This window comes from Bos indicus, chromosome 8 (genome assembly GCF_029378745.1).
Source record: "Bos indicus isolate NIAB-ARS_2022 breed Sahiwal x Tharparkar chromosome 8, NIAB-ARS_B.indTharparkar_mat_pri_1.0, whole genome shotgun sequence".
Lineage (NCBI taxonomy): Eukaryota > Metazoa > Chordata > Mammalia > Artiodactyla > Bovidae > Bos > Bos indicus.
In genome coordinates this window covers 41,140,726-41,162,341 of record NC_091767.1, presented here as the reverse complement: position 1 = coordinate 41,162,341, position 21,616 = coordinate 41,140,726, and the positions used below count along the sequence as shown (strand labels likewise).

Below are 21,616 nucleotides of genomic sequence, written 5' to 3'. Positions count from 1 at the left end.
ATCAGCCTTTACACACAACCACAGATTCATGCCAACACAGCAGGAATATACCTATGAAACATATTGATATAAAAGAGTGATATACTGCATACAAATTTTCAGAAAGGGGAAAATCATATTCCTTAAACTTTCAAAAGAAGGGCCAAAATATATATTACTTTAGAATTTATAATCTATAATTTTCACCAAAATTGTAGTCATTCTCCAAGTGCATTAACCTGTTTTTATTTGCCATGATACCTCCCTTTGGAAAAACAGAAAAACAAACTACTTCATCTAAAAACAAATATGTAAGAACATAACGAAGTATTTTGTGTTATGTTGGAATATAAAATTTAAATGTTTGAAAATCCACATATTTAAAAAGCATAATGAAAACATTTTCTATAAGCTAAAGTTTATTGAAAAAAATGATATTTTATTTCATTTGTGTGATCCAATTTTGGACTGTTCCATCATAAAATATGGGGAAGAATTAAAAATAACTTATCTCAAAAAATAAATAAATAAATAAATAAATAAAAATAAAAATAAAAATAACTTATCTCTAAGAATTCATTGTCGGTTGGGAGGGAAAACTCTAATTCTTATTATACTGTTACTGATACTAATTTAGCAGAAGAACTGTCTAGACAGATTTAAGTCTAGGTCTATTTACTCTTCCTCATATATTCAGAAATCATGATAACAAAATAATTCGCAATCAATTTTCATTGATTCCCCATAATTTGAACATTTAATGAGAATGTTTATAGTTTCACAAATGGTTATCACTTTCTTATCCTCACCAGTGTTATAGTGATACTGCATCTGGGTAATGGTTAAAAGCTTTAAGAAATAGTAACAACAATACTGTTTTATCTCAATTATTAGCAGTTTATGGCTTATTTAGAGCCTCACTTCTTCTCTTGGCCCAGACTTATTTTTATTTAAGTCTTAGGATCTGAGCTCCTCTGGAGAGCTGTTTCCTGCCCATTGTTAAATACATTATTTTAAACAGTTTATCACTGGGTTTGGCATTAATGTTTTTTCCACTTAAAGGATAATACTGGACATACAAATAGAGACAACCATTTCGCCATCTCAGACATGAAGATGCAGATTACAAACATTTGCTTCATAACATTTTAAACAAACACCACACTAGCAAAATTTAAATCATCAGCCACGACAGCTTGTTATTAACTTGGATGTGTTATATCTGTACCAAAACAGTACAAAATCCTAATGAAGTAGTATATTGTGGGCTCTATTTTTAGCTAGTCCACTGTACAAAAATGCCATTAAGTGATATAGAGATCATAAGCAGCTGAGAAAGGAAGGTTAAGAAGCAAAATAAATAAGTAAATAAATAAAACAAGCATTTAGAAGCAAGCAACACATGCAGAACAAGCAAGAGATTAGTTTACATGAAGAAGAGGCAACTTACATGGCTGTTGAGAAGAGAGCTTCTGTGAGTGGACAGACCGTCAGACTTTTGCAGCGTCTCAATCGCCATTTCAATCTGATAATAGATGTCATTAAAAAAAGGGCTCAAGACAAGATAGTAATAAAAGGCTCACCAGAGAATTTTTGATAGATTCTTTAAAGTTCAATTTCTCCTTCAATGGTGGCTAATGAATAGCTCTCACTAAATGTGTATTTCCCCCTTCCTCCCCCCAATCCCAGAGAATAACATAAAAACAGGCACACTAATAATAAGCTCAATCATAAAAGTAAACCTTTTGAATATTCCACAATTATAATCAGAAGGGAGACCTGAGGAGCAGGAACCCCAGTGGATTGTGCTAGTTAAAACATTCTTGACTTTCATAGTTCAAGATGTTAGATAGTAACCTCTCTCTCTAGTCTCCCACCTAAAAAGTATTTAATATTTGCCCTATTCTGTCACAAAAGGAAAATAGTACAGATTTTGTATTTTACATACATTAATATTTTAATGCAAATGTGCAGACACCCTATTAATGTTCAAAAGTTACTAAATCTAACCATTTCTCTCTAAACCCTGTATTAAAACTTGGAAGTGGAGCATCATTAGTATAGACACATTTAGACGTAAGCATGGATCCTATATCATATTTTAAGATGTGGTGGTGAGGCAGAGATATTAGAAATGATAGCAGAAATGGAATGTAGAAGAGAAAATAATTCAGAGCCAACAAAGAAAAGGGACAACCACAGAAACAATTTTATTCTGTGTAATCTCAGCGTATGATGAGTGATCATAACACCTTAATTAAGCAGGAGGTGCCAATAATAAATGAGATGTGCTGTTGATCCCTTCATATTTAAAGATAACTATCTCTGAGCTCCTAGCACTACAGCATTTACTGTAAGATCAGGGTCCAAACACCCTGTATTTGATTACTGGATTTTATTAACAACATTAGTGAAAGTTAAATTTTAAAATCACACTATATAAGAAAGAAATCATTATTTTTATTTTTGCTACCTGATCAAATCAATATTCATATAAGCAGTTAAGAAAAATATTTCATGCTTTAAAACATAGATTAGTTATATTTTACACTAGCTATGGAAATTAACGATGCCTTGAAATGTTAACATACTGCCTACTCCTATCCAAAAAAAAAAAAAAAAAAAAGGATGGCAAAATCCATAGCAGAGCAAAGTCTTGTTTTTCCCACCAAGTGTCCAATTGCTTTATGGTAGAATACTTTATAGATAGAATGTTCAGTCTCAATTATGCCAACATTAAATTTAGTTTCCTTAGGAATTGGTAGCTTTAATTTTATGTTATTTCTCCAAGTTACTGGTTCTTCTTTCTCAGAGTTAATAAAATGTAATACAGAGAAGGATGTTAGATTAGAAATTATAGAAAAATACTCTTAAATATGTATTAAAAGAATTCATAAGGCGATAGAACACAATTTATTATTTTGTTAAATTTTTTTAGGTCACACACTTAGTAAACTGGCTTCTGAAATACTCTTTGCCAGATGGAATGTTAATGTATTTCATCATTATACTTGAAAATAAACTGATGAAAATGATACTGTACAAGCCAAAAAGAGTAATGTAAATTCTACTAAATTTACTAAATGTTAAATTGTAAAACTAAAGAATCTCAGTATTATATCTCTTAAAAAGGTATCAATAAGTATTCCTACTTTCAGAGAGAAAACATGTATCAAGAGATAGCTGAAGAGTCCCATCCTTAAGTGACTGTAAATCTCCTCTAGGAAGAATTTGCTCAAAACTCTAATTTGCTAAAATGCCTACTTTTTTTTTAAGTTTAAATACGGAAAATTTGAAATTAGATTTTAGTTTATTTAAAAATAAAATAATCTGTTTCCTGTGATTTTAGAGGTTTAGGTGAAAGGTAAAAATCACCAAAAATGTAAGAGCAGAGCAATAATGTGGGAGAGATCCTCATTCAGATTTGCTTGTTAACAGCAATTTCCATTTCTTTATGACTAAAGGATTTGTTGTTTTTGACAATTAAAAATTGAGTGCAGTAAACAAACATTTTCCATTTCTTCCCTAAACTAATTAAGCTTTGGACTAATAGCTTAGCTTGTTTCCTTTCCTTTTTTTGTAAAAATAAGTTCTCTGAACTAAGGTATGTTATAGCCCAGTTGTGTCTCTTAACAATCCTAGGACTGAGCGTCTAATAGTGCACACGTTCTCTCCACGATTATCTAATGCTAGGATACGTGTTGCTTTGAGGTTTAGACTGGTCCATGGTGATCCTGTACTACTGCCTCATAATCAGGTAAGAAGCTATGGCAACTACTCTTAGATCAAATGGTGGGATGCTCTATTTGAGATGAGATGTTCGGCCTGGAAAGCTAGGCTTGTAAGTGTGATTAATGGAGTGGGTGAGACTTAAAACTGCCTGTGTGAAAGAGCAGGTAAGAAACTGATATTCCAGCCACAATGGGCACACAAATTCTTAGAAAAATAAGTATTTTCTGGAAGATAAAAAAAGATACTTAGTAATATATTAATACTTGGGGCGAGTTAAAACCCTCCAGATTCACCAGGTAAAACAGGATTCCTATGAGAATGGAATCTACTCTGAGGGTAGTTATCAGAGAGAGAAACCCTTGCTCCAGTGCTACTGCAGAAACATTTTCAGAAACTGGAAAAGAGGATTTCACACTGTGTTTAGAAACATCATTGAAATATTAGAAGACTGACCACTCTTTCGGTCAGAAAAATGACAGAGATCAATGAAAAGTTTTCCAGCTATAGGAGTTACAAGTGTGGGATGACCAACCTCAGATGCTACCCCAACAGAATGCCTGGCAAAGTCTGAAGAGTCAGAATTCGGGAAATGTGGAGAGCTTCCTACATGCACAGGCCAGGTTTCTTCCTGACCACACAATAGCAGGAAGATAGAAGACTGCTTTGCAGTGTGCTGCATGACAAAGCACTACGGAGCATAATTCTAAAGATCTGGTTTGAGCATTTGCTGAGAATAGTTTACAGTGAAGACTATTCAGGGAAACCCAGACTTCATCAGCAGGGACACCCATGAGTTTTGCTCTGAGTGAAGCCTAAATTGGGTGAAGAAAGAGAGGAAGGTAACACCAGTTGCTACGACAAAACAATGTCTGGGTTTGTGTCACCAGTTAGGAACTGGAGAAGTAAAGTAAATGACTCGGTTCCCACAACCAAACACTGAATTCTCAAAAGACAGAATACCAGGGCTTCCCCATTTGGGCAAAAGTTTCTCCATACTAAGAATGTGACCTAAATATCAGGCTGCAGACTCTTTTCCAATCACTGAAATGCTAACGTTGCCTTGTTAGAATCAAAGGACAGGTGGAGAGTCTCCAAGCACCCAGGGTAACTTGAGGCTAGTAAGATATTCACCCAAGAATCAGTGTCATGATACGCACTTGGAAAAGTCACACCAAGCCCTTAAGAAAAGAGGATGAGAGGGCACAGGAGAGGGGTCAAATGCTGTCTGAGGTCTGGTAAATACAGTGTTTGTATTCTCTTTTCCAGAGCTCAAAGAGATCAATATTGTACTTTTACTAAAGCAGCAAATATTTTTAAAGAGAAAAATGTAACAAGAAAAAAGCATTTTGCCTATTATTTGTAATTCCCCATCATTATTTATAATTGGTATTTATGGTTCCCTGTTGCCTTTTCACGCAGGAGAATCCTTATCACAGGATGGCATCTTGTTTTGCAGAGCTATCATCAGGCTTTAAGTGCTCTGCTGGAGGGTTGAGAGATTTGAGGAGACTGGGACCTGGGCAGAGTGGAAGGGAACGTTCATTGGCAGATGATGGGCAGACTGGGGAGGACAGGTGGTGCAGAGGGGCTCTGAGGGACTCTGCAGTGTGTGACCCTTTACCCTCAGCTCTTTCCTCCACAACATCATCAGTAAAATTGATGCCACTCACACATACCTTAGGTACAAGGAGTCAAAACTGGCTGGAGCACAGGCTTCATTTAGGGGCAGTTGATGCTGTCATAAAGGTAAATCTCAGGTTCAAATGCAGAGAAACTTGGAGAGGTATTGAGTCTTTTATTTATTGTTGACATTAATTTTGTCATCACCATTACTTCTGAGAGAGAGAGTTATTTAAGTAATTCTGGAAACAGTTGTTTTAGAGCTAATCTTATTTCAAACATCAGGATGCATCAATGTTGGGGAATGTCAATCACCTTCAGTGAAAAGGAACAGGAAGGTTGACCTCAAACTGAGAGATGCTGAATCTTTTTGCAGGAGTTGCTCAGGGCCAAAAAGAGGGTCCCCTGTACATGTGATTTATATACATATTATGGGCATCTATTCCATGGCCCAAATAGAATATCATAAATGTGGACAGTTAGAACTTTGTCTTAATGTAAATATCGACCATTCAATTACATGCCATTAACAGAAGGAAAAAGAATAATTATATCAACTTATTCATTGTCTATAGGTCAAGGCATTTTCTAGTGACTCTGAAATGGCTTTTAATCTTTTTTAAAGACTGAAGGTCAAGATTGATATATTCAACTACCACTATAATTAAAATTGGTCTCATTGGTAGAAATTATTTCCTTTCTAGAACTAAGAAAGCAATTTAAAAATAGAAAATAATACCACAATGTTTTATGATTTATAAAGTCTTTTTAGATTAAATCTCATTTGATCTTCACAATTTTGTGAAACAGCAAAGGCAAGCAATATTATCTCCTTTTCACAGATCAGAAAATTGAATGTCTCTGGGATTATATAGGTATTTATACACCTGGAGACTGGAATCCAAGATTTATCACTCTACATTCAACATAATTTCCATTTTATACAAATACAACATGAACATTAATCAAGTGGAAATATCACTGTTTTTAACAAAATATCTTCTGAGGAGTGGCTTTTAAGATTAAAATTTGTTAAATGATTTGCTATTAATAAGATTCATTTTCTAATAGAAAGGGCTTAAATATGATGAATAAGCATTGCTTGAAAATGATTTCAAAATGATCAAGTTACAAAGCAACAAAAAGTTTTGAATGATAGTTAATTTTACTTATCATAAAATAGTTATATAATGATTAATTTTCTTATTAATATGGGTTATTTTATTAACCTCACAAGTTAACATTTTTTAGAGAAACATCATTTTTGTTTCCTTGTAAAAGGAAAGTAAATTCGTTAGAGAAACCCAATGAAGAGAATACACTTAAGACTGGAAATTTCCTTTGTGATAACTTTTCTCCTGAACTCTTGACTTTACATTTTGTTTGAATTTGAGATCAAGTAAGATACAAATGGGTTTCCCCTGGTAGCTCAGCTGGTAAAGAATCCACCTGCAATGCATGGTACCCTGGTTTGATTCCTAGGTCAGGAAGAGCCCTGGAGAAAGGGATAGGGTACTCACTCCAGTATTCTTGGGCTTCCCTTGTGGCTCAGAAGGTAAATAATCTGCCTGCAATGTGGGATTGTACACTTGGGCTCGATCCCTGGGTTGGGAAGATCCTCTGGAGGAGGGCATGGCAATCCACACCAGTATTCTTGCCTGGAGAATCCCCATGGACAGAGGAGCCTGGTGGGCTACTGTCCATGGGGTCGCAAAGAGTTGTACGTGATTGAGCGACTAAGCACAGCACAGCAAGACACAAATATTTCTACTTGGTGGCTTGTTTAGAAAAAGTACCCGTGATCGCTGACATGAGCCATGTGACAACTGCCCTATACCTGTTAGAAATGACCACCTCCTGGTGTGTTAGTGTGTATTGGATGGCGGGGGACTTTCACAGTAAGTATTTCAAACCAGGAGCACAAAGGAAAAAACCCTTTCACTCTGGATTTAGTCTATATAATCACAACACAGGTGTTTTCCAAGTGTGGTCCTAGACGCTGGTTAGAATCATCTGAACGTGTGTTAGAAATGCAAAACAACAATAATGAAAAAAAAATAAAAAGAATGGAGCTCAAATTCAGTGCTCTGTGACAACCTAGAGGGGTAAGATGGGATGGGAGGTGGGTGGGAGTTTAAGAGGGAGGGGACGTATGTATACCTGTGGCTGATTCATGTTGATGTATGGCAGAAACCAACACAATATTGTAAAGTAATCATTCTCCAATTAAAAATAAATTTTTTAAAAAAGAATGAAAACTGCATCCTGGCTGCTCATATGTGCTGCTGATGCTTTGATCTCTTCTCCAGTTTTTCCAAAGCAGCACTTTTCAGAAAGTAAGGTGTAACCCATTAGTAGGTTATGAAATCAACTACCCTGACCAGCATTTTTTAAACATTAAAGAAATCAAATAGAGTAGAAGAATACTCAAATATCCTGGCACACAGTATGCGTAACTTTGGCTTCAGTCCTCCATACATGAATGTATATTATATATATAATAGTCATATGTGTGTGCATGCAAGTGTGTGCTCATGAATGTATGCACGTATGTAGGAGTAGTAAAAGGCTACAATGTAACGGTATTTTCACTGTAGACTGTGGCCCCCAAACATTGAATGCTCTGCGTGACCAGTTAGTCCCTTCTAGTAACTGGATCCCTTCTAAGGATCTACAAGTGTTTCTTGGGCCCATGAATCCCTGCAATGCAGACAGAAACAGCTCACTGAAGCTAAAGTTGTGAATACAATACTACTCTGTAAGTTGTACATTCAACCGATATAGAAATCAACATGTGAACATATTACTCCATAGCAAGTATGAACATTAAAGAAAAGTTTCAATGAAAAATTCAGGACTGGTTGTTAACTATTAAAAAAATTTAAAGTGCCCAGAAAACACACTTAATCAGTTTTGCTTTTCATCTCTTGAATCAGAAGTAGCTAGTATCTTAATCTTATACATTAAGCATTTAGAGAAAAGAAGTCTTAGATATTGCAAATGTTTAACTGTATGAAATTTTTTTTACTCAGTTATAATTTTATGACATCTAAAAATTTTTTTATTGTTTTGCTTTCAACCTGAAGTTTTGGCAATTTTGTATTCCCTCAAGCTATTTTGAAATATTGATAAGAAAAAAACAAAACAAAACAAAACATCTACAAAAGATACTTGCATGAACTGAATGTGTTCTGAGAACATTTGGTTTAACTAAGTGAACTGAAACCACTGCCATTTTGGGCTTCTATTATGCTGCTGCTAAGTCGCTTCAGTCCTGGCCGACTCTGTGCGACCCCACAGAGGGCAGCGCACCAGGCTCCCCCGTCCCTGGGATTCTCCAGGCAAGAACACTGGAGTGGGTTGCCATTTCCTTCTCCAATGCATGGAAGTGAAAAGTGAAAGTGAAGTTGCTCAGTCGTGTCCGACTCTTAGCGACCACATGGACTGCAGTCCACCAGGCTTCTCCGTCCATGGGGTTCTCCAGGCAAGAGTACTGGAGTGGGTTGCCATTGTCTTCTCTGAGTCAATAGATATGTGTATTTTTAATCTTGATTAAAATTTCCTATTGCTCACCAATCCTATACCAATATAGTTTCTTAAGAACATGGGACTGCCTATTTCCTTATGCCTTTGCCAAGGTTTACTAACTTTTTAGTTTTGCCTGTGTGAGAGAGAAAAAATAGTATCTCTTTGTAGTTTATTTTTCATTTCTTTTTCAGTAGATTGCTTCTTCAAATGCTTTCTTCATTTTTGGTCTTTTTTTTTTCTGAAGGATTTCTAAGAGTGGTCTGTATATTAAATGAATTCATGCTTTGAATATAATGTTTCAAATCTTGATGTGAGGTTGTTGCTTCACTGTTGCCTTTTTTTGTTGTGGTTTCTTTCATATGGAATGTTTTTACTTTTATGGAGCTGATCACACCAATGTATTTTTTTGTAGGATCTAAATTTTATATAGTTTCCCCATTATAAGAGAATGATAATAAAAATATTTTTCCTTCCAAGTGAAATTAATTTTTATATTTGGAGTAATGTATGGAACCAATCTAATTTTCTCTTTAAAATAGTTACCCAGTTGTCTCAAACATCATTTATCAATAGTTCATCATTTTTCTACCCACAGGCAATGCCATTTTTATATTCCTAAATGCATTTGGCCTATTTATGATTTTTAGTCTATTACTGGCCTATATTAGCCTATTCATGTGCATAGATAATTGTTTTAAGTATTAATTTTATGTACATTTGAATAACTGGTATGGCCATTTGTATCCCATGTCATTCATCATTAGTTTTCTTTTTACACAACTTTCTTCACTATTCTTGTAGGTAGGTTTATTTATGTAAACAGCCTTTCTTAGAAAAGAAAAAACCTACTGGTATCTTGATTGAGATCATATTAAAATTTTTTAAGTTAATTTATGGAGATTCAAAATATTTGATAGTGAGACTTCTTCAATTACTCAAGCTTACTTTTGTGTCCCTTAGGAACTTTAAAAAGTTTTATTCAACAGCTAGATCTTGCACATATATTATTAGCTTACTGCCTGGTATGTTTTGAGTTTATTATAAATTATGTCTTTGCTTATTTTCTAACTACTGTCATTTGTATCTAGAAAAGCTATGGATTTCTTTGTATATAAATTTTGTACTAAGTCACATTACTAAATTCTCCTATTATTTGTTACAGATTTTCATTTGATTCTCTCTGATTTTTTTATCAAGTATACAGTCATATCTACAAACTCTGAACTCTTTACCCCCTTTCTAATTTTATATTTCCTTCTCCTGTCTAACCACCTCTTTCCTATAATTTTGAAAGCACAATTAATAAATCACATCTTCCTTTCTCACAAGGTGATGAGAAAAGTTACTAAAACTTATAGTGGGTAAAGTTAAAATAAATGAGTTAAATTACTTTAACATTCTAGAGTTAGTTTACAAAATCCCTAACCCATGAAATTTTGGGGCACCAATTTTTTTAAAGTCTAGATTTTAAAAGAAACCAAATAATTCCATGGCCAATAAATACAACTGTAGTTGTGCTTGCTGAGAAAGTGTTAACCAAATCACATGCTTTTGGAGTTTGAACTCATAAACACGGGAATACGGAAAAATTCTCTCTCATTTGAGAATTGACATTTGGTCATAGGCATCATGTGATCTTTAGCCTCATTAAATTAAAAGACATGGATCAGCGGAACAGGCAGTATTAAAATTTTATGGGTCTAAAGCTGACTCATACGTAACTCACAGATGACAGTATATTTACATTTGCTAGCAATACATTTTATATTTTATCTGGATCACACAGTTTCCACAAATGAAACATCAGTGATTTTTTCCATCAAAATCTATATTAGTTTCAAACTAGTAAATTAGCTTGCAATTTGATTTAGAAATATAAGGAGCAAGTGAAAAGTTATGCAACAGGTCACCTGGAACATAGTTAACTTCCATATTTATAATCAGAATTTACAAACATCATTAAACACTCCTAATCTAGATTTTGGCTGAAATAAAATCTACCATTTCTGGCATGTTGCAACATACCCGGGGTTCTGAAATGCTGTTTGAGTGTGAAATAGCTAAACATTAAAATAACACATTCTATTTTGCTTTAGAAATTCAGGAGGACTCCATCAGCTATGCTAAGGAGTGGCTGAAGACCCCATCATTTTGTGTGTCTTAACCTTCTACTTTATCAAGATTTCTAAGGGTGGAATGTCTTACAACCTTAACCATAAAATTACTGCCTCTAGATGTTATCAGCTTCAAGACTGGAGCAGTGTGAAACTGACTGACAGCTGAATGGAATATAGATAAAGCAATGGAGACTACAAGTCACTCAAAGTCCCATTTAATTAGGTGCTTTGAAAATAAGTTCCCAAAACCTTCAGTCAATTCAGGATTTAGTGCAGAAAGCAGAAGATTCATGGTACTCTTTCAGAGGAGTTTTATTTGAGACCTCAGGTTGGCCTAGGGAGAATGGGACATAGGAAAAGAGAAAATACGAAGATTATAATGGACTTACATACTTTTGCCAAAATAAGTGGAAAAAGTAGTTTTGCTTTTCATTTTTAAATCATTGAGGCTATAAGAAAATTATTTAAAATAGAAATTTATTATTTCTATAATATGCAAAATGTAAAATAACTGTGATTTAAATATAACATCACATTTCTAACAAAACATTTCTTCCAAGCATATCTATATATATGACAATTAAACACATTGTCATCTCATGTGATTATGTTACTTTTCTATCTCTATATAGATATAACAAGTAATCCAACATTATTTTAACATTTTATACCCTTTGGTAAGAAGTATGGGCAGTACTGGAGAAGGCAATGGTAAGCCACTCCAGTACTCTTGCCTAGAAAATCCCATGGATGGAGGAGCCTGGTAGGCTGCAGCCCATGGGGTAGCTACGAGTGGGTTGCAACTGAGCGACTTCACTTTCACTTTTCACTTTCACGCAATGGAGAAGGAAATGGCAACCCACTCCAGTGTTCTTGCCTGGAGAATCCCAGGGACGGCAGAGCCTGGTGGGCTGCTGTCTATGGGGTCGCACAGAGTCGGACACGACTGAAGCGACTTAGCAGCAGCAGCAGCAGCAGCAGCAGCATGGGCAGTACAGCTCCTTCTAATATAGCCATTTCCCCTTAAATATAAAGAAGCCCTTCAAGTACTGATAAAAAAAAAAAAAAAATCTCTTGACACATACTGAAGTGGGGAAAGAAAAAAGCTAGATGTTTTATTTTTGTTACCAAAAAAAATTTAATGAGCGGGAAAGAGAGAGACATTCTGCTTATACATTCAGAAGGTATCTCTAGAGTGATACTCAAAGAACTCGGTAACTGTGACTGCCTCCTAGGAGAAGAACTGAGAAATGAGTGAGAGAGACACTGCATGAAGCACTTTCTCTTATCTTTTGAATTGTGCAACTTAAGAATGTACAACTTATTCATAAAAATAAATTAATAAAAACTTTAAAAGAAATAGCCATTGGTACCACGCCAGTAAAAAATAAGAAAACAAAGTCATTTTATGAAGCACTATCTTGTGAAGCACTTTCTCTGTGTTCTTGCCCGAGAAACCACATGGATAGAGAAGCCTGGTGGGCTACACAGTCCACAGAGCTGCAGAAGAGTTGGACATGACTTAATGACTAAACAATAACAAAATGTATTCATCTTCCTAGAAAAAGCATTCTCACATACCATATCCACAAATGTGGAAATCCAAGGATAAAGAAATAAAAGCATTAAAATTCTTGACTGAATTCTTAACTTTCTATATATTACATAAGATAGCTCAAACTTTTACTTAAATAGCCATAGATGGACATTCAAATTTTCCTCCAAACAACTGAAAGAAATTACAGTATTTTACATTAATCAAAAGAGACAGAGATACGAACAATACTAGTTTTGATACATTTACCTTGTGCCTTTGGTGGGATCTAATTTTAGCAAGAGTCATTTAACATATATAATTACTAAATGCATGTACAGAAAAGTAGAAAATTAGCTTTCATAGCACAGTATCAAAAATGATTAATGCAATCTTATCCAGTTAGTTTCCTTATCAAGAAGAAAAAACAATTCCATAAATAACGATCTAATTATAAGAATACAAATGTTATTTTATGGAGGAATGAGTAAATAAAGCTTCTTACAGCAAATTGCTAATTACTGTATAGTTTCATATAAGATAAACTATGTTGTGATGAGTATAAAAATATCACTAACTATAATCACAAATTTTTGATCTTCAAGTGCAAAATGTTTTCAGGTTCAAAATTGTAAAAAATATATTGTTATATGAAAAATAATTTAGCTTTTAAAGACACATAAGGAGACCCTCAGTTCAGTTCAGTCGCTCAGTTCGACTCTTTGGAACCCCATGAATTTCAGCACGCCAGGCCTCCCTGTCCATCACCAACTCCCGGAGTTCACTCAAACTCACGTCCATCGAGTCAGTGATGCCATCCAGCCATCTCATCCTCTGTCGTTCCCTTCTCCTCCTGCCTCCAATCCCTCCCAGCATCAGAGTCTTTTCCAATGAGTCAACTCTTCACATGAGATGGCCAAAGTACTGGAGTTTCAGCTTTAGCATCATTCCTTCCAAAGAACAACCAGGACTGATCTCCTTCTGAATGGACTGGTTGGATCTCCTTGCAGTCCAAGGGACTCTCAAGAGTCTTCTCCAACACCACAGTTTAAAGGCATCAATTCTTCGGCGCTCAGCTTTCTTTACAGTCCAACTCTCACATCCATATATGACTACTGGAAAAACCATAGCTTTGACTAAACGGACCTTTGTTGGCAAAGTAATGTCTCTGCTTTTGAATATGCTATCTAGGTTGGTCATAACTTTCCTTCCAAAGAGTAAGCATCTTTTAATTTCATGGCTGCCATCATCATCTGTAGTGATTTTGGAGCCCCCAAAAATAAAGTTTGACACTGTTTCCTCTGTTTCCCCATCTATTTCCCATGAAGTGATGGGACCAGATGCCATGATCTTCGTTTTCTGAATGTTGAACTTTAAGTCAACTTTTTCACTCTCCTCTTTCACTTTCATCAAGAGGCTTTTTAGTTCCTCTTCACTTTCTGCCATGAGGGTGGTGTCATCTGCATATCTGAGGTTATTGATAGTTCTTCCGGCAATCTTGATTCCAGCTTGTGCTTCTTCCAGTCCAGCGTTTCTCATGATGTACTCTGCATAGAAGTTAAATAAGCAGGGTGACAATACACAGCCTTGACGTACTCCTTTTCCTATTTGGAACCAGTCTGTTCCATGTTCAGTTCTAACTGTTGCTTCCTGACCTGCAAACAGGTTTCTCAAGAGGCAGGTCAGGTGGTCTGGTATTCCCATCTCTTGAAGAATTTTCCACAGTTTATTGTGATCCACACAGTCAAAGGCTTTGGCATAGTCAATAGCAGAAATAGATGTTTTTCTGGAACTCTCTTGCTTTTTCCATGATCCAGCAGATGTTGGCAATTTGATCTCTGGTTCCTCTGCCTTTTCTAAAACCAGCTTGAATGTATGGAATTTCACAGTTCACGTATTGCTGAAGCCTTGCCTGGAGAATTTTGAGCATTACTTTACTAGCATGTGAGATGAGTGCAATTGTGCAGTAGTTTGAACATTCTTTGGCATTGTCTTTCTTTGGGATTGGAATGAAAACTGACAGGCAGATGTATTTAGAAGAAGATCAAAGCATAATGAGTTGAGATATGACAGCAGTCAACTCTTCTACCTTAATGTCCATGTTCTCCCAAAATGTTAACAATAAATAGATCCTTAGCATTAATTTAATGAAATGTAAAACATGTATTCAAGTAGTAACTTACTGAAGTCATATGCAGTGATGTCCCAAGAAAAATGTTACATAATCTTTTGAAAAATTCTTATCTAATATTAGCAGCAGGAGATGCCTTTTAAATGTAAGTTTATACTTATATTTAAATAACTAAAATATATATACATATATAATGTTATACACATGGACTCCATTGACCAAATAAAAGAATATAGTAAGTAAAAGGAGAAAAAGTATTTTGACCAAATCTGAATATTGGTAGTTTGTACCATACTACAGTCATCAAATAAAATTTAACATGTTACCATCATTATCTTTTGAAAAATTCTGAAATGTCTCTATACCTTGAAAATTGAAACATTTTACAATGCATAGGAAAAATAAAAGACTAAAACATGTTTATGTAAAATATTTTTTCACTTAAGGTTATAAAACTAAATATATACTCAAATATAAATTCTCCATTAATGTAGATATTCTTGTAGTGTAAGAAAGATGGTTTTATGTCGACTATTAGATTAGGTAAGAAAATATCTCAAGTGCTAACCATTTATTTTTCTTAGTAGTGGCTTCAATTTCAAGTCATGACCTCTTTTTATTGGCTTATCCTGAACAGTAGGTTTGCACAATGGAGTAAACCTTTCTGTGGCAGAAAATTATTCCTAATGAATTTAAATGAAAGTATTTCTATCTAGAAAGAGGTCAAAGGTAAGAGAGAATCAAGGCAACTATTCTAAGAACTGGAGCAGGAAACCTTGCTAACCAGGAACTGAGTAGAAGTACTAAGTCTGTGCTGTTCCTAAGTCCTCAAATTTAATTAGTTTCACATCAACTGAATTAACAATTTATTCCATTTATTATAGGCTGTTAAGGAATAGCCCAATTGACCATTTCCCTTGAGGAATTCTGGCCGCAGTAGAGGCCATTCCTACAGTTAGTTGCATCAGTCTTGCTATAGATGAGAGCTTGAACACTAAAGAATAGTCAGAAAAACTGAACTTATATGGCACAGTCTGGCTCAGTGTCTGGAAAAAAATGGCTTGCATCTTAACCAGGAAGTTGTTAAAGACTGTGCTCATCGACATTCTTCGTATGGTTCTACAGTGAATGAAAAAGGTACATGAAAATAAGCAAATCCCCTCTAATAACACGGCACCTACCCCAAACTCTAGAGTTCTAGTAGTCTAAGCACCTATACTGCACAAATTTTCTAGCATCTGGCAAGAGGAGGATGGGAGGAAATGTTAAACAGGTGTCATGGCACTTAAACTTTGTTAACTTTATTATAGTAAAGAACAAAGATGAAATTGTACACCGCCTATGGTGAAAGAAGCAGATGAAGACCTTCAGCACGACTGAGGGGGGATCTAAATCACATATAAACGGTGGTAGTAAATGCAAGGTAACATAAGACTAACAGATGTATATTTAGTTAATACATATCTATCATATGCCACTAATTTGTGTGATTTCAATGAGGGCACCTTAAGATTTTTCTATGTAAAAATTATTTCTTTAGGTAACATTTAAACTCCTTTTGGTAAAAAGGAAGTGTTCTTGTAAAAATGAAAACAAAGAAAAAACCACCCTTAACAAAAGCTTAAATATGAATGCCTTTTAAAAAGTGTAAATTAGTATGTGCAACTGATACTAGGAATTGATGATTTGTTTTTTTTTAAATAGTTTTCCCCCTATTTCAAGTTGGTATAAGTCAATTATTTTGTGTTGGTCTAATTTACCAATTAATATAACAAAAATTGCACTGTATTTGTGTAATGGATAACTTAAGGAGTCATGCCACTTTTTATATTCTATATAGGAAAGAAAGAAAAAAAATCAAACTATAAAATTTACCCTGTTAAAATCTGTACCTGAACACATGACCTGAAATAATCAACTTAGTTATCTCAGTAGTGTTAGCACTAGCAAACTTAGTAAGCCTATATCCAGCTCATGAGGATGTTTAACAGCCAGCTAGAAATCAATGTGAAGGGAAGCAGGAATGTCTGGGGAAGGTGAAGCCGGAGCGGGTGGGGGTGGAGCAGTGATAAGCCAGCCTAAGAGAGGTGGATGAAATGAAAGTGGGAAAGGGACTCTTCCTCTCCATTTTCCCAGATTTCCTAAGGCCTTTGTAAGCGGCAAGTACTTCCCTTTCCACTGAAAAGACTGTCTGGGTGACCTTTATGAGCAGCGTTATAAAGTACTGGCACCTAATCTATCGCCTTTCCTTTTATGGGAAATATACAGTTATTTTACATCCAAAATATTTTACAATTCCTTTGTAAATATGATTTTAAAGCTGAAAAGAAATTAGGAAATCATTTAGTCTAACTAATCCCTTATTTCATTGACAAAAGAACTGAGGTCAAGAGAATCTATGATTTAGTTTCTAATCTACATAAATATACTGATGTTACTGAAAGGTTTAGAAATGCCATATTTAGTGTTATTAAAAGCAAGAGGGAAATGGATATTAGAAATGCTTCAAAAACACAAAGAAAAAAATGGAACATCTATTCTGATGTTAGTAGGAAAGAGTTAATTAAAAATAAAGGGCTTTAAAGACAGATTAGGGAAAAGATACTAAATGATGAAGGTATGAATACATGGTAATCATTACAAACAGAAAATATATAGAGAAAATACTTACCAAGTATATATTATATCATGAAGAAAATACACAAAGTGAAAAATGTAAAGACTCTCACATAATTATTTTCTATTTGTTTCTATTTCATTATAAGAACAAATTATATGGTAGGAGTACAGAAAAGGGGTACATGCACTTAAGTAAAATTTCCAGGCCCCTTTTATATGAAACAACTGTAAAATCAATTCCATTTCTACTTTGGCTAGGTGGTTCTAAATGATTATTCTCCCTATGCTTAGCTGAAGTAAAAAGGAAAGACCAGGTTACAGAGTTTGAGGACATCAAAAACTGCACAGGTTTTTATTACTATTTCTATCATACCATTTTAGCACATTAAAATATCTTGTGTCAAAATAAACATATTAAAGTTTAAAAACTTGAAAACTCAAATATGTATTTGTGTTCCTAAGTTATTATTTGCTCACACCTATGATCAGAGCCAAATTATTAAACGTTTTTCACTGGAATGAAAATGAAAGTGGCAAAGGATTCATCCTAAGGCCTTGATAAGTGGCAAGTACTTCCCTTTCCACTGTGAAAATCACTGTCTAGATGGCCTTTGTCAGTGCTTCCCAAAGTGTCCCTCCGGTTCAATGTAAAATAACTTCACAAATGGGTAAGCATGCCTAATTTTACTCTGTAAGCACAGATTTTAACATACATTAGAAAAAGTCACATGCTAAAACTTCTCAACACATTCTTGCCCCAGCCCAGTGTTTTTTTTTTTTTTCTCTCTAAAGAGAAAAGTGTATGGAAGAAGCCACCAAGAAGCTGAATTAAACAAATAAAAACTTAAAATACTTACTGTCGCTGGGGAAGCCCGAGTGGTATGTGTCACCGAGTGTCCAGAATTCTCCATTGAGTTGCCGATCAGATAGGTTCCTCCAGAGCTGCTGATGAGTTGTCCTCCCGTGACGCCCATCTGAATCCCACCGGTGCCCACCATACTGTGAGACGAGACCACGGTAGTCACCTGTGCAGAGCTCCCTTGAGTATCAAAGTAATTCCCTCCAGTGTTTTGGCTGTACATCTGTGTTTCTGTGTAAGGGTAAGTTGTTGTTCGGCTTTAGAAGAAGAAAAGAAAGAAATTTACTTATATTATCTTATTGTTTTTCCAGGGTAAATACATGTTTAAAATATATCAGCTTAGCCTTTGGGACATGGTGAGTTTTGCATTTTGTGTGAAACTTCATTCCCAGAAATAGCTGGGCTTACTTTCCAAATTAAAGGTACATTTATTTAGAAGTACCTCAACACTTTTCTGCACAGTATAGAGTTTTTGCCACTATTGGGGCCTACCTCAAGTGTATAAATAAGCTCAGGTCTTGTCCCTTCAGGAAATCCTGCTGTGTGACTTCTTAAATTTCTTATAAAACTTCCTGCAAATTCCAGTTTTAGGAAAGCTGGGATCTGGAATGAATAGGGGTTGACAAGTCAGCTCCCCAAACTACTTCACACTGCTGGTGACTTGCAGGAAACCTCCATGACTAAGGTAGTATGCATGAATCTCTTTCTAACCACTAGGCAGGATCTTGAGCAAAGCATGTGCCCTAAATCCCTAACTCTTTCTTCCTTACACTCAAGCTTCTCCTCAATGAGATGACTGTGCCACCTCATGTCCTCATTTTCTGCTTTCCAACAATAACAGTCAAGCTTCTGCCCTTAGCCTTTCATTGAAAATGCTTTTAATAAGGTCACTTGTGACCTCATTTAAATACCAAGCTAAAAGGCTGCTGTCAGTCCTCATCTTTCTTGACTTATCTGCAGTAGAATGTTGTTGACTATGCCATGTTGCCCTTTCCCTCCTTGCCCTGTTCTGATTAAGCAGCTTGTTTGATGGATTTAATTTTAATTTTCAGTTGACTATATCGTACATTTTAACACGACTTTTGTTTTTATTTTGCAATTAGTGTAGGCTCTCAAGAAGTGTAAAAAATAGTAGGAAGGTGTAAAATACTTTTCTTTTTAAAAATTCAAACATCAAATTAAAATTCCCAGTGTTTTTGGTCATTCTCTTCAACACTACATCTCAGAGTGAGCCAGTACTGACAATTTGCTGTAGATGTCTGTGGACATTTCTATGTATATGCAAGGTCTTTCTGTTTTAATCTTTCTTGTTCATTAGTTTCTATGGCATGTCTCTTTCACCTTTTAATTTTTTTAACCACAGTGTTTCAAGAATCTTTTGGAGGCTCAGTTTTTTTTGGCATATTAAATAGTAATTTTCTCAGGTCTCCAATTTTAGCTCTTATCTCTTCTCACTTTTATCCAGACCATACACTTTGATCATATACTACATGACCATGTGCATGTTCGTAAGTTCATACCTCCACTCTCTTCACTTTCTAGTTTCACTGTTGTTGTTGTTGTTCAGTTTCTAAGGTGTGTCTGAATCTTTGCAACCCCATGGACTGCAGAACGCTAGGTTATACTTTAAGAGTTTTAAATCTAGATTTCTGAGAGTCACTTAAGTATCTCTGCTAGGGAAGCCCTGATATTTGGGAGGTCTCCTATGTAAAAGTGAAGGTATACCTAAAAGGGAATTCTTTTCTCTCCTGCTCTTTTTCCTATATTCCCCCCTCTCAGCAGAGGGCAGCACCACAACACTCAGCTTTGGAAATTATTGCTAACTCTTCTTGCTCAGGACTTCCTAGTTTGCTCAGTGGTAAAAGAATCTGCCTGTCACTGTAGGAGGCGAGGAGATGCAGGTTCGATCCCTGGGTTGGGAAGACTCCCTGGAGGAGGAAATGACAACCCACTCCAGTATTCTTCCTTTAAAAAAAAAAAAAAATCTATGGACTGAGGAGCCTGGCAGGGTGCAGTCTATGGATATGACTGAGTGCACGCATACTTTTCTTGCTCAGATTGACATCAGTCCTACTAACTTTACCTCCAAAACAATTGTCCAACTATCCTTTCCATTCTTGTACTCACTGCCTTAACTCATAATGAGTGAGTAAAGTGAAGTGAAACTCTCTCAGTCATGTCCGATTCTTTGTGACCCCATGGACTGTACAGTCCATGGAATTCTCCAGGCCAGAATACTGGAGTGGTAGCCTTTCCCTTCTCCAGGGGATCTTCCCAACCCAGGGATCAAACCCAGGTCTCCTGCATTGCAGGCGGTTCTTTACCAGCTGAGCCACAAGGGAAGCCCAAGAATACTGGAGTAGGTAGCCTATTCCTGCTCCAGCGGATCTTCCCAACCCAGAAATCCAACCAGGGTGTCCTGCATTGCAGGCGGATTCTTTACCAACTGAGCTATCAGGGGTCCTTTAACTCATAATATTCTCCATTAAAATTGTCTTCTAACTAGTTTTCCTTCTTCTATTTGGGTCTCTTCCAATCTATCTTCAACTCTGATGCCAGGGGAATATTTCTAAAAGGAAAATATGAAAATTAAGCTTTTCTTAAAAACCTTTCTGTGATTCTCTCTTGCCTTGGGAAGAAATTCACAACCCTTGACCTATCTTCTCAGGGCCGATGCTGGCACAAGCTCCGGATTTGGTACCAGCTATGTCTTCAAATGATTTCTTTGCTCACACCACACTGACCTTGATGCTGATCTCCTGTAAAGCACTATCTTCTCTTGTCTCTCTGCTATATTGTGTAGGGTTTCCCCTGTCTGGAAAGCCTTTACATGTCTTCAACTCTCTTCCTTTGCCTAAATCACCCTTAAGCTCTCAGTTCAAGCATCACCTTATCTCAGAATTACTCCTCTGCACCCCGTGTATTCTATGGCCACTCCTTACAGGACTGTTATGTTTTGCTCTCTATACTTTCCTAACCCATTGCACATACCTGAAATATAACTCTCAATGCACTGTTAATTACCTTAAGTCTTCATACTCCCATGAAATTATGTTTTATTCCCATCTGTATCCTTAACACTTAACATAACTATTACTACATAGTGGGCTCACTAATCAACAAATAAAATATGACTCTACTTCAAAGTATATTTGGCATAATAGTCACTTTCATAAATTTCTAAAACATATGTTCTTTTTTTGCTGTTTTGTTAAAGCATGAGAAATTGGGCTAAACTATTTTAAGATATTTCTGTATTATTTAAAATAGGTCATTTAACCCATTATAAATTATATTTATATTGCAATTTCTAATGCAAATTTCAGTAAAATAATAAGAGTGCTCCAACCAGTCCATTCTGAAGGAGATCAGCCCTGGGATTTCTTTGGAAGGAATGATGCTAAAGCTGAAACTCCAGGACTCTGGCCACCTCATGCGAAGAGTTGACTCATTGGAAAAGACTCTGATGCTGGGAGGGATTGGGGGCAGGAGGAAAA

At 35.6% G+C, this 21,616-nt stretch overlaps 1 protein-coding gene across 8 annotated transcripts in view; it reads right to left on the bottom strand.

The window, feature by feature from the left end:
* The window catches only part of RFX3 (regulatory factor X3), a 337,765-nt gene that overhangs the window by 92,828 nt on the left and 223,321 nt on the right, over positions 1–21,616 (bottom strand). For 7 of the 8 annotated variants that reach the window (XM_070794588.1, XM_070794586.1, XM_070794585.1 and 4 more), the window contains 2 exons: positions 18,118–18,376; positions 1,430–1,504 (listed from right to left, as the gene is read on the bottom strand). In XM_070794588.1, the coding sequence (XP_070650689.1) occupies positions 1,430–1,504; positions 18,118–18,376 (334 nt within the window). The remainder of the gene's footprint in view (positions 1–1,429; positions 1,505–18,117; positions 18,377–21,616) is intronic. The other variant, XM_070794591.1, reaches the window with a different exon arrangement.